At 39.9% G+C, this 13,287-nt stretch overlaps 1 protein-coding gene across 1 annotated transcript in view; it reads left to right on the top strand.

Moving 5' to 3' along the window:
* The first annotated feature begins 10,782 nt into the window (after positions 1-10,782).
* LOC123974193 (inactive dipeptidyl peptidase 10-like) overlaps positions 10,783-13,287 on the top strand; it is a 220,028-nt gene continuing 217,523 nt past the window's right edge. Inside the window, exon 1 of the mRNA XM_046054725.1 lies at positions 10,783-10,966. Within this exon, the coding sequence (XP_045910681.1) occupies positions 10,907-10,966 (60 nt within the window). The 5' untranslated portion in view covers positions 10,783-10,906. The remainder of the gene's footprint in view (positions 10,967-13,287) is intronic.

The following is a 13,287-nucleotide window of genomic DNA, read 5'->3' as shown; positions in this document are numbered from 1 at the left end:
TGGCGATCGACATTTATTGGCACGGTAGGTGAAGAGTTAATCGGGCCGCTGAAGAGAGATAGTGTTGTGTGGTCATATTAATGGTTGTGTCTGCAAAAATTACAACCACATGCATGACAGATGTGCTTCCTCTGAACCATTTGCTAAGCCCAGTCCCAGCTTTTCATTCCCACAGGGAACAGATGCGGTGACACATTTTCAACTTGGAATTGTTTGATTTTTGAAACAATGGGTCTTGGATTTCAGACAGAAGTATACAAAAGCAACTTCTCATTTCCGGCCCGTAACCATTGATTTTGTTTCTAGCTGACTCTTGTAAAAGGGATCTTATGCACTTGATGACCAAATAAATGATGGGTGGCTGTGGCTCAGGAGGTGGAGCAGGTCATCCACTTATCACAAGGTCAGTGGTTTGATCCCTGGCTGCTCCAGTCTGCATAACCAAGTTTCCAAATGTCCTGGGGCAAGATACTTAACCCCAATTTGCTAAGTTTTTGGGTGTGTAAATGTCTCCTTCTGACTTCTGCTGAGCAGCCGCTACCATTGCTATATGAATTTGCTTTGAGCCGCTTTAAAGCTGCAGTGCTAATTGCAATTGGCAAGCTATGATTGGACAATCACTGTTTGGGGGAGAGGTTGCTCTGCAAAACCTCAACACCATGGCATCAGTTAACATTTTACTTCTTATAATGGCACGTTTTGGCAAAAAAAAGCTCAGATGAAGGCCTGTTAGTCAACAGGTGAGATAAAAAACGGGTCATTGCAAACAATATTGCTGGTAAACTGCATAAAGACAATGAGAAAGGTAAAAGATGTATTTGTGATTGTATTTTACTATTACAGAGCACTGACCATACCTGAAATATTATGTTATAATATGGTCTGTGAAAGAATATAATCATTAATTATAACCACATCAAAACCCCATCTGGAGACAAAGTGATGCTGTTGAATTTTCTGGAAAAAGTAAGCAATTGAACCTTGAGTTGATGTTGATGAAACTGCTATTTCAAAGGTCAAGAATAAAGTTGTATGCCTAGATTGAAATCCATTCTGTTTAGAATAAAATCAATAATGTGTGAATACGAGTCACATCTACGTCTCAGTGATGTGCCTCTTGTCCTTGTAATTTCTACAATTTAGAAGTTACATTGGATTTTTAAGCTACTGTAAATACTAGAAATGTGAAATGTAAATGAAATGATCCGTCAGATCTGAGGGGTTGGTGAATTAGTCATTTTAATATGTGTTATGTTGGCTTGTAAATGTTACGAGAGACAGGCCCAGGTCCGAGTCGTCACCTGTAGTAACAAAAGTCATCAGGTATGAAGAATGATGGTAATATTGCATAATGATAGTCTGTATGAGCCATATTAATCTTGTGACTTGAAACCCATTGCTGTGATTAAAACTCACACATAACACTGTGACTAATTCATGATGCCAAACCTGGCGCATAAGCACACAGCAGGTATTCAGCTTCCCAAAGTGTTCAATGTTAAAAAAATAAAAAAGTCAAAATGAAATAAATAAATCCTATGAATAAATTGTGCAGGGTTGATCCTGGCTCAAAAGGAGATGGAGGTGGTACCATCCTGATCACGTGCACACACACGTGCATGTGACCATGCCTTCAACTGGCTCAAGCAAAACATTTTTTTTTTTTTTTTATTTTACAAGCAATGCATTTTAAGATTTCTAATAATTAATTGAAGAAAATGACAATTATCACATAAAGCATATTTTCTAGCCTGCCTACCCTTGCTGCTTTCTCTGTGAGCTGCTAGTTACCCACCGCCACCCCATCCTGTAAGACTATTCCTGACCAATCAATGGGGTGGGGGGGCTTGTGACTTTCCACGTAGGCATGTGGAGAGGCAGGGAGGGCAGGGAGGTCCCAGAACAGAGCCACACCACAAAACATAACTACTGCAAGCAATAAAGTATTTGATAAAGTTGTCCTGACTGAAACATCGTTGTTCATCTTGCCTGCTTTCCGCAGGTGTGTCCGGCTCCAGAGCTGTGGGGTCTAGATTTGTGGTTGTGAACCACCTGCTGCCCCCATGTTCCTGCTCAGAATCAGAATCTGAAAGAGCTTTGTTGCCAAGCTAAATGCAGACAAACATACAGTTGACATAAATAAATATAGAAATATAGAAATATGGAACAGACAGATACAAGTTAAATAAGAATAATAAAAGAAAAGAGAAAAATAATACAACTATTAGCAGAGACAGAACAACGTGGCAGATATTTACATGTGCATTATTCTGGTTTGTGTTGTGCAGACCTATTGTAATGGAAGAGAATATTGTGTAAATAAATATATAAATTGACAAAATATAAAAATATAGAACAACGATTAACAAGTGACAACAAATATGCGCAATATGCCAGGTTTGTGTATGATATGAAATGAAAGAATATTTACACATGCAGAGACATTTATATTATTTGAAAGGGGGGAGTGTCAGTGGGGGGCCTTGATGAGGCTAGATCAACACCCGCTGCTTCAATTATTATTATTAGTCCTATTATTATTATCATCAGCACTATTGCTATCATTACTAGTACTTAATTCATTTTCTGTTTGTACCACTACAACCCTTACTATTACTGTTTTTGTTATTCTCTGTGGAATTCTTCTGTGTTGGCCCCACCAGAAACCAGACCATCGCCACTGGCTCCTGTGTGATAAAGTGGCTGTTATTGTCTTTTACCACAGTAATTAGGTTTCCTGTATTTTTACCTGTGTTAGTTTCTGCCACTGCGTGCACAGTCAGTAGTTATATTTTATCGTGACCAAAGTTCAGGACCACGGCCTTGAATGCAGGTTCACTGTTGGGTACTGTTTGAGAAAGTATTAGTATCTAGCTGTAGCAACCAGGACCTTAAACTGTGCTCTATGGGTCTCTTTGCTCTTTTGCTGAACTGGCATCCACACACACACACACACACACACACACACACACACACACACACACACAAAGCGTGTAGCCTACACTCCAGCTGTGCTCCACGGCATCTTGGTGAGGGCAGGTAGAGTGGTTCCGACATTTTGGTTGCCAAACCCTTTAAAAATTTATTTAAAATGTAATTTTGTGCTCACCTCCTCTACGACAAACGGTGGCACACGGGCAGCTCTTTCAAAACCAGATCATCCCGCAAAGGTTCAAATGTAAACGTAAATGCTCCGTACTTGTATAGCGCCTTTCTAGTCTTTTCTCAAAGCGCTTTTACACTACATCTGCATTCACCATTCACTAAGCCTAAATGCTCAAACAGAAACTAACATGCACACACATTCATACACTGGCGGAACAGCCACCAGGGGCAATTCTTGCCCAAGGATTGAACCGCTGACCGATTAATGGGCAACCCGCTCTAACTCCTGAGCCACAGCCGCCCCATTCAGTATGGAGCACATTGTGCCCACAGCCCTATTGCTCTAATTTACATTATGTTATACTATATCACTACATTGCACCATTTATTATACTTTATATCCTTTACATAATATAGTACAGTATCCATAGTATACCTACTATATTATACTATGTCATGTTATTATAATATGCATGCTGTTGGGACCACAGGGACTATGAGCCAGGAAGTAGGGGTGCTAGGGGGGTTGCAGCAACCCGTGAAACATTATAAAAACCATCAACAGATAAAAAAGTCTGATGCAGCAGCAGACTCTCAGATATGAGAGAGAGAGAGAGAGCTCATGTGGACGAGTGAGAGAGAGTGTGCATGCAAATATAGACAAGTGTCGACATGATATAAAACTGTCTGGTGTGGTTCTGTGGTTTATCAGTGAAGTGCATGAACTGCACTACAGGCTATGTTACTGCTGTAACTACTGAATTTTCCCTCTGGGGTATCAATAAATTATTATTTTACTAATATTGAACACCTTGGGGTGTTTTGCCACATAATATTCACGTCACCACGTGTACTCTTTCCCACTGTGTAAAAATTAAAGCATATTTTCACATCATGGTCTTGTTTTTCCTGTATAAAGGGGAGGCTGCCAGCTAAATCATAAATCCAGTGCAAGACACATGTGTCAGTATCGGCACCTAACGGTCCCTTTGTCATGCTCCTCACCAGAGGATAACAACTGGCATTGCACATCCTGCCTGTGGCCATGAAGGTTTGGACATGTCACCCAGTTTCCCAGCCGTGCATTTCATGCAGGCAACCCTGCTGAGTGCTGTCAGTGGAAGGATGAGATGACTAAAAATCTCATTTGGAGTCCATTGCATGGGCAAGGTGAGCAAACCCCAGAAACGATGACCCATGAAATCAAGGTGCAGACAACTGCCTCCACCAGGCCCCATCCTCATTACAGCATCTTGCAAAACAGGGAGGAAATAGTGGCACAGGCTTCAAGACTGAGAAGAAGGCAAATTCAACCTTGGAAATGTATACTAGGTTATATATGTAGTAAATAAAAAATCTTGACACAGTCAGGGGGTATTATCAATGCCAGTAATCACAGTGTGAACTAAGATGAAAGGGTTTCTGTGGATGTTTATCTTTTAGTCTCTGTATGTACAAAAAAGCCAGGTAATCAGACCTTGTTAAGCCTGCTAAAAAATGCAAATCACTGGCTTTTGGTTTCATAACAAAGAGTAAATAGGGACAAGTCTTTGTGTCCCACTGAGCTGTGATGGACTCTGCGAGATGAGGAAGCAATTTCCTCTTCAAAGCAAATTGAACAGAATTGATTCGGTCCCATCCGCTGTGAGAGTGCAGCTTCAAAGAGAATGTTTCTCCAAGGCCTGTAACCAGTGTCATCTTACTGAAGCAAACCAAATCCCCCGTGTTGTGTGTGTGATCCAGTCCCCAATGAACGTGTAGTTAATTCATTCCTCTAAAAGACAATTAGTCTGTTCAATCAAATCCTTTGGGAATGTTTGAATTTGTCCACTTTCCCACTAAAGCTAATGATTAATCACAGTGATTACTCACTGTGTTCATAAATACAGTATATTGACACAAACAGTATTTTGGTTTATTAATAAAACTCATTATGTGCACTTATTAATGCAGATCACAATGCATATGTATGACTTCACTCAATGAAATCTGAAACATTTTTGCATATCAAATAGCCCATATCTGCACTGCAGGAGTGCTCATGTTGTGACAAACACAGTGAACACTTATCCTTGTAAAGACCAACTCAAAGTTCAAGACGTTTGATAAAAAGAAGAATATACTTACATAGCCTTGGGCCATTTAGTATTACTACTATGTTTTCATAGCCATTTTTCAAGGCTCAGATATAAAAAGCCACTGACTGAAAAGAATGGAACAAAAGCAAGTTCCAAGGGGACCTGAGATGGGTCAGTTTTCAGGAGAGGGAAATTTAATTTCTTTTTTGCATGATTTTGCAGAAAACACTTGGCAAATTGCTGCAATATTCTTCACTGTTTGAACGAGAGCAGAATGAAAGGTTCCTGGAAATTAATACGATTTTTTCTTGACTTGAGATGAATAGAATTCTATTTTAATGAATATAGGACTAAAAGTTAAATATCATTCTCTCAAGCAGGTTTTTCATTAGAGTACACTTTTTTAGCCACCATGTGCATGCAGTGTAATAATCCAAAGGAGTATACTCTTAATGGAACCAGTATACTTTCAGATAGCTCGAAGGACATGAAAGGCTACACAGGGAATCTTGCTTTCTAAAAGATATTACATACAGTATGTCCATTAGCCAATGCTGTTGCATGTGTCTTCTTTATTTATGAAGAAGCTGTCAGGACCTGCTTTAATGCTCAGCTCTGTCAGTGTGAAGAGAAGGCAGGCAGCCATTCATTTATTTGGTTGAATCCAGATTCGCTTGCAGGTGCTACTAATCTTAGCCCATCCACCACTCGCTGTGCATCGAGCGCTAGGCACACAATGGTGCTTTGTAGTGACAGAACAAAACCCGGAAGTCATTGAAAAGACATTTTTACTCGATGCATGCATTCTCAGTCATGCACATCACCTGGAGCGCTCTGCTTATGGCCATCTGAAGTAGGAAATAATAGTTATTAAAGTGTGATGAGAATGTATCTCAAAGCTGACCATTTAATTGTATTCACTAAAATGTTTTTATTGTTGAGATGTGCACACATCCACACATCTGCACACTGAGTTGGATACAAACACACATTTAATAATGTAAATGATGTTAATTATGTGTATATAGTTGTCAGCTTGAAGGCAGTGAACTGCTCCTATGTGTTCTGACATGGCTTCATCAAGCACTGGAAATGTACCAAACCCCTTGAAAAGCATGCAGTCCTGCAGTTAAAACACGATAATAAAAGTAACAAAGTTCTCACAGAAAGGTTTTCATATGCAGATACAGAGACAGACAGGAAGTCAGATCCATGCACAAACAATTAAGGACAAGATACATACACACTCAAACATACCCACTCGTGCATGCAGCCGTAAACACATTCATACACACTCTCATCACCAATTCAGGCATGACAGATTAAAGTGAACCTGAAGCTGGAGATTCCGTCACAGTATACATGCCACCTTGCATGAAATCAACCCCACGCATTTACACTGAGCTCACTCTACGGCCTATTAATTCATCTGCCAATACACATTTGCACATGGAAAGTAATTACCAGAAAGTCTTAACATGTACAAGCAGCCACCTACAGTAATTTACACCTCCCTGTAGACGTTAAGTTCTTTTAGCTGCATATAATCAGCTGACCTTAATTAGCAGAGTGTAGCCTCCTTCCAGTATTAGCATCAACCCTCTGGTTCATTTCAAAGCTTAAAGGCTTAAATACACTTGAATATGCTAACACGATAGCATTAAAAACACGAATACAAATGAATGGCATTATCTTGTGTGGTGTTAGGCCTCTTCCCCATACACAGACATTGTTATGCAGCCTCAGACACTTACAGCAAAAAGCTAGTCGAGATGCAATGGACAGGTTTGGTGTACAACATCCCTCTAATGAACCCCCCTGATAGCAATGCATGATAGGTAACAGATGTGCAACAATGGTTCAATTAACCCTGAGTCCTTTGATACAGAGGGTCCCTGAATATCCATCCTCTGCCATAACTATCTGTAAAGCAGGACCCAGGGAGACGTGCGGACAACAGACACGAGACAAAAGTGGAAAACAAAATGGATGAAAGACACTTTTTTTTCTTAGACAAAGAAGCAAAACTGAAATGCCATGACACTAGAGGGCTGCGCAAATGTAATTTATCAGCTTCTGAAGGCCACTGCAGACACATTTACTCATTGTGTCATGAAGAAACATATTTCTCCCCTGCCTATGGAATCACCTCATATCAGTGCCTTTCCCCTCTAACTGAGAGTTTCCCTTAGCAGTGTAATAACATTGTGTCCCTGTATGCCATATCATCGAGGATTAGGCTATTTTTCAATGTTAAATTCTATTATTGATTCACATAATGTCAAGAATAGTGAATACGGTGTGCTGGGATTGGGTAGACTGTTCCTAAGGTGTTCCATTCTAATGGCTTTTATGAAGGAGGTATAAGACTTATATCCATTCAATTTCTTACTTTGTAAAGACTGCATTACATTTCTGAGGTACCATGAACCCAAATGGTTTAATGGGTCACTTTCTGCACTGAAAAAAATCATAGACCCATTTAGTTATGTCAACTTACTTTTTTTTAACTCAAATAGCTCTGACAAGTTTTGGATTTTGAACTCAACTGTAAACTTGAACTTGCATTAATTCATTGTGTTGACTATTTGTTGTGTTGATTTATCAGTTGAAAAAAATGGCGAGAGTACGAGAATTGCGTCTTTTGAGTTTGAGAAAAACATACACATAATTATAAGGGTTTAGCGAGTACCCAGTTGAAACGAGTATCCGGTACAGATACTTTTTATCTTATCATCAGAGTAAAATGTGTCAATATCTGTTTTGTTATAAACTTTAAATCAATTACTATTAAAAATCAATTACTATTGTGATCAAAAACATTGCTCTGAAGATCAATTCTGAGGCTGTTCTGTAAATAGTTTTCTAATAAATATAGCAAATTCTGATAGAAATTTCAGGCTTAAATAACTTACAGTAAATATCGCCCAGTTGTAGATTAAGCCCCTCTCATTCTGAGTACAGATACATCCATCCATCCATCGTCAACCGCTTATCCTGCTTACACGGTCGCGGGAGTACAGATACAGAACATTTAATTTGTTTAACAGATACAGATAGAGATAGTGGGTGTTCTTGCTCACACCTGCTAATTATACACTGCAGAAAAGTCATATATTCAAATTCCAACCAAAATATAGCTACTGTTGTGGTAAACAAGACTATTGCCACTGGTGGAAAGGGTTCCTGACAACGGCCTTAAGGCCCTTTCAGAAAGGAGGTGACATCTGTTGCTATTTTGAAATTTGACTGCGACGTGCACAGGCGCACCAACAAGCTACCCTGCCCCGATAATAGCACAGTGGTGCTGTTGTGGTCTGTCTTCAAAGCCTTTTATAGATGTAAACTGAAACAAATTTGGAATTTAAATCCCTTAAATTGAAATGGAAAGCAGTATTAATTTGGTTAAGTTGCTTTAACTTGAAACTATGAGTTAGAATAACTAAAACTTGTTCATTTAACTAACATTGAGACAACTAGAACACTGTAGTTATATCCACTTTATGAACTGAAATTTATGAGTTGAAACAAAGGCAATCTTGAAGTTGAGTTAACTTGCATTTTCAAGGCAGCAGGTGAACTTGCGTGTCCAAGTTAAACTAACTTGAAATGTCTTAAATTTAGTTATCTGAGCTTAAAAATGTTGTTTGACAAGAGAAAGCAAGTTTCCTTGAATGGACAATGTCATATAGATAGTTGTTTTAACTCACAGTATTAAGTTGAAACAATAAATTATTATTATTTAAACAAATTGTATGACGTAACATCATGAGTTGAAACAAAGATTTTCTTAAAGTTGAGTTTACTCACATTTTTAAGGCAGCAGTTGAACTTAAGTTTCTAAGTTGAACCACCTAGATAATCTTTACAGTGTGCTGGACATTGGATTTCTACGCATGAGTAAAACAATGAAGGCCAAAGAATGTGGTCTTTTAGTGGAAGTACATAAGATATATAAAAGCAGAGATAAAAGTTGGCAACACAATGACGTGATGCAAAAGTCATGACAGGCAGAGTGAAATAAGACTTTATTGTTGTGTGACTGCAGAGGTTCAAATCAGCTGGGTTCCTCCGCAGTGGTATGAAGCAGACTCCCCATCATGTGCTGCATAATTAACTGAGCACACGGTCAAGATAATGTCAAGATTAAGATGATTTGTTTCCGTTATCTGGCAATGCACCATGAAGAAATCTAAATTACACACAGGACTGAAATTGCATCCAAGGCTTGTAACTGCTCTCCCTTCTCATCCATTTATAAAACCTTAGCCTTCTTAAGTGCCTCATTATTTGGCATGTGTGCGGGCATATCTTGTGGAATCACTCCGGTTTGGCTTTGCACTGGACTACTGATGCAGATGTGACAGAAAGCGATCATCTACAGTAATTAATTATACACCAAAGAATAGTAGGTTCAGTTGCAACAGGTTCAAACTTGCAAGGAGCTTTCAACAGCAGTTATGACTTGGCAGTGAAAGTGGTATTTACACACAAATGTACGTTTCCATGACGTTACTGAAATAAACAGGACATCTATCTGCATGTATTGATAGATAGTAGGCAGTAGTGCCCCCATCTATCTACTGTGTCTACAACCTGATAGAATGATATTAAACAGAATTTCTTCCTATTGTGGTCCCATACCCCTGTAGAGGCCCTGGAGACTCCACGTATGGTGTGTGTCAATTAGTTTTTAGTGTTTAGAAATGTGTTTGCTAATATGCACTAAGCCTACTAAAGATCTGTATAAGCTAAAATACTAAGAGCCTTAAGGCATCCTGAGGCCCCATGTTGTTGAGGGGCCCTGTTTTAAATCTAATTGTATTACCTTTATTATTTCACTTGATATTAAGCCTACATACTGTACCTGACAAAATGTGTGTTAAATCAAATGACCACTCATTAATTGACATGCAGCAAACTTGGACAAGTACTGTATTCCAGCATGTAAGAATGGGCTGATTTATATGGCTGTGGGCAAAATATAACAAAGCTGCTGTGCTCACTGTGTTTTATGGCAAATTGAATCCATCTGAGGCAAATCTGAGATTTGGGCTTTATAAATAAATTTGACTTGACAAACTGAGAGCGTATTTTTTATGTATTTATTAGAGTGTGCACTCAGTGGCAGTGAAATTAGCTGAAAACACAACGCTGGCATCATCCAAAGGCGGCCACATCTTACACTTGCTCTCATCTCCAGTCCTGCATCAAAATTAGCCCGTTTTATTAGTGTATGAGGGAGAGTGTGTTTTTAAATGTGTCTATAATTTGAATTTCAATATTTATACAATGCTGCCTATTAGATATCTGTGGCAACAAAAATACATATAGGTATTTTATGTGAAGCTTTTTTTAAAAAAGAAGCCTAATGTGACTGTACATCTTTGTCCCGGGCATGCAGTAATGTTGGCACAGACATTCCCTCTCTCCTACCTGAGTTTTCACTGTCCCCTGGCCACCCCTTTTCGGAAATTTCTGCGGTCGCCCCTGAAAACTAATCATCACCGGTCACTTGTGCACATACCTAACGCGCTGCGCTGCGCGAGGCTCATACAGTAGCTGTCAGATGCGGTTGCGCGCTTCAACCGCACACCGAACAAAGAGCGAAAACCCTGATCATCCCACGCTGCAGAGTTGTAGACGGGGCTCGCTTCGCTTCTCTGCCGCTCTGCTGTTTTGTCTCACTTGGATAGGAGGACTGTTTGTGTCGGCGTCCCAAGATGAACCAAACCGCCAGCGTATCACATCAGGTTAAATGCCAGTCTACGAAGACCATCAAGGTAAGCTTTATGAATGTTTATCCTTCGCTGTAATGAACTTATTGGTGTCGTATGTATGCTACCTCTGTATCAGCAGCAGCTCCCTGACAGTTCAAAAACTTCAGTGCGGCTTTGGTGAGCTGGTATGCGCATTGACGCACAGCGCTTTGGAGATGGTTTGGGGATATGCATGTCAGCATCCCCATTACAACCCGATGAAGTTAATTCTCATATCTAAAAGAGTTTCATTTTGAAAGCAAGCCCGATTCTCCTGGCCGTGCTCGAAGGGGGTTGCTCCAGTTCTTGACGTCCAGTGTGGATGTGTTGGATGAGGAGCCACTCACTGGCGCAGTGGCGAGATTTCATTCATATCACGTCGTGCTCCTTATTATTACATTGTCTGTATAGGCTGAGAAATCATAGTGGCTGTCTTCAAACAGAGCATTCTATTTTCCCTGTCTGCCACTCTCACGCGGTAATGGCGAGGAAAATCTCTTACACATTTGCGCTTTGAATTTGGTCTTTGATGGCGCATCAGTTGCCTAACTTTACCGTGTATGGTCCCGGGAGATCATCCTGATTTTCGATCTGTTCACGAATCACAATCGCATGAAAGTTGCCGCAGGGAGGCAGTAAGAAGTGCGTGTGTTTTAAATGTAGCCATTATCCATTTAAACATGCTGTCAATAGTGAGAGGACAGGTAACGCAATTTCCACCATCGTCTAATGTTTGAGCCACTGTCGAAAAACGTCTCTGCACGGCAGCATCCGCACTGTCTCCGAATTGTGCACCTAAACCTGGCCTGAAGGAGTGTGAAATTTGTGTTGCTTGGCATGCAGTGTGTGCGCGTGTGCCTACTTGTGTGTGACTCAACAGCGGTATCGATTTTGCCGCGGGTTCTGCATCACTTTTCAACCTCAAAGTCCCACCAGAGAAATTTAGCTTCGGGCAAATGTATCGATCCTCTTCCCCACCATCCCAAAAGGCTTGCAATTTTGGAATACCAGGCTGCATGTTTTAGAATGTGTGGAGTTCAATTTAGGATGAAAGATGGGTTAAAATATTAAATGAACCAACATTGGTTAATAGGATCTGTGATGCCTTTTCCCTCCTCTTGGTATTTCACCATTTTGGGCAGTTGGAATCAGAAAATCATTTTAAGATTTAATACTTTAAATGTGTTTAAATGTGGAATAAGTCATTTGAGGTCTATTGATTTCGCTTTTGTGAGAACTATGCTAGCATAATGCACAGTCACCAAGCATGTTGGATGGACAAGTTGGCCTGGGCTGACTTTATATACATATTATATGAACCTATATTTTTCTCTCCTTGTCTGTGGACGGCTACTTGGATGTCTATACTTTGTGGTTTCAGCTCTATTAAACATCCAATTAGTAGTGCTTGATAGCTCATGAGTCACCACTGAAAGCCATTTTATTAAGGACTATTCCAAAGTGTCCAAACACACCTTTAATTGGTATGGTTAAATGGTCTTTATACCAGCCTGAGGCCATTTATAGAATCACAGATTTGCAACATACCCATCAGTTTAATTTGAATTATCTACAAACTGTCACAGGTTCAAGGACGGCCATGTAGGAGTTTGTGACTGCCTTAAGTCAATGAGGATCAATGAAGGTATAGAAAAAACAGCTGATTGGCTTCAGCAGCCAAGGAAAAGAAAACAGACGGGGTAGAATGTGACTGAACACAAGAAAAAAAAAAAGGCAGAATCTTAAATGTCCTGGAAAGTAAACCTTGCCCCATACGTGTGTCTTTAATGACACTTGTTTTGACAGAGAGTAATGTTGTGAACAAAAGAAGAAGGAGAGGAGTGAAATTAATTTTTTTTTTGTTGTCTTGGTTCGCTTCACCACAGCTTGATGTACTGACACATATCGACACAAGGACAAACAAAAGAACATAGTATTCCGTACATAACTGTAAACCGAACAGTGAGCAAAATCAGAAAACACAATATTCTACAGTAAAGACTTGCTGAGCTAAATTGGTTTCAGGATCTTTTCCTTGTCTTACAGTGACAATAAACAGAGCTTGAATTACCTGCCTTGAGAATATTCAGCCTCATATTCTGTTGCCTAGAGGGTTGCTGTGTGCAAAAAGACATTTTCTGAATCTCTGTGTGCAGCACTTTTCTCTCTCATGGCTTTCACTTTTAGGGAAAATGCACCGGAACTGGGCTGCTCGCTGCATTCAAAATTGGTATTGTATAAAACCTCCCCAAATTACAACAACAGGGAGCGATGGTTTTGGAGTGTCTGACACCCTGAGGCATCTGCTGCAGCTCGGCATGATGAACTTTGCCTTCAGCTCACAG

The sequence above is a fragment of the Micropterus dolomieu genome, linkage group LG07 (assembly GCF_021292245.1).
Source record: "Micropterus dolomieu isolate WLL.071019.BEF.003 ecotype Adirondacks linkage group LG07, ASM2129224v1, whole genome shotgun sequence".
Lineage (NCBI taxonomy): Eukaryota > Metazoa > Chordata > Actinopteri > Centrarchiformes > Centrarchidae > Micropterus > Micropterus dolomieu.
Note: the sequence above shows the minus strand (reverse complement) of the source record. Positions and strands in the feature narration are given on the sequence as shown.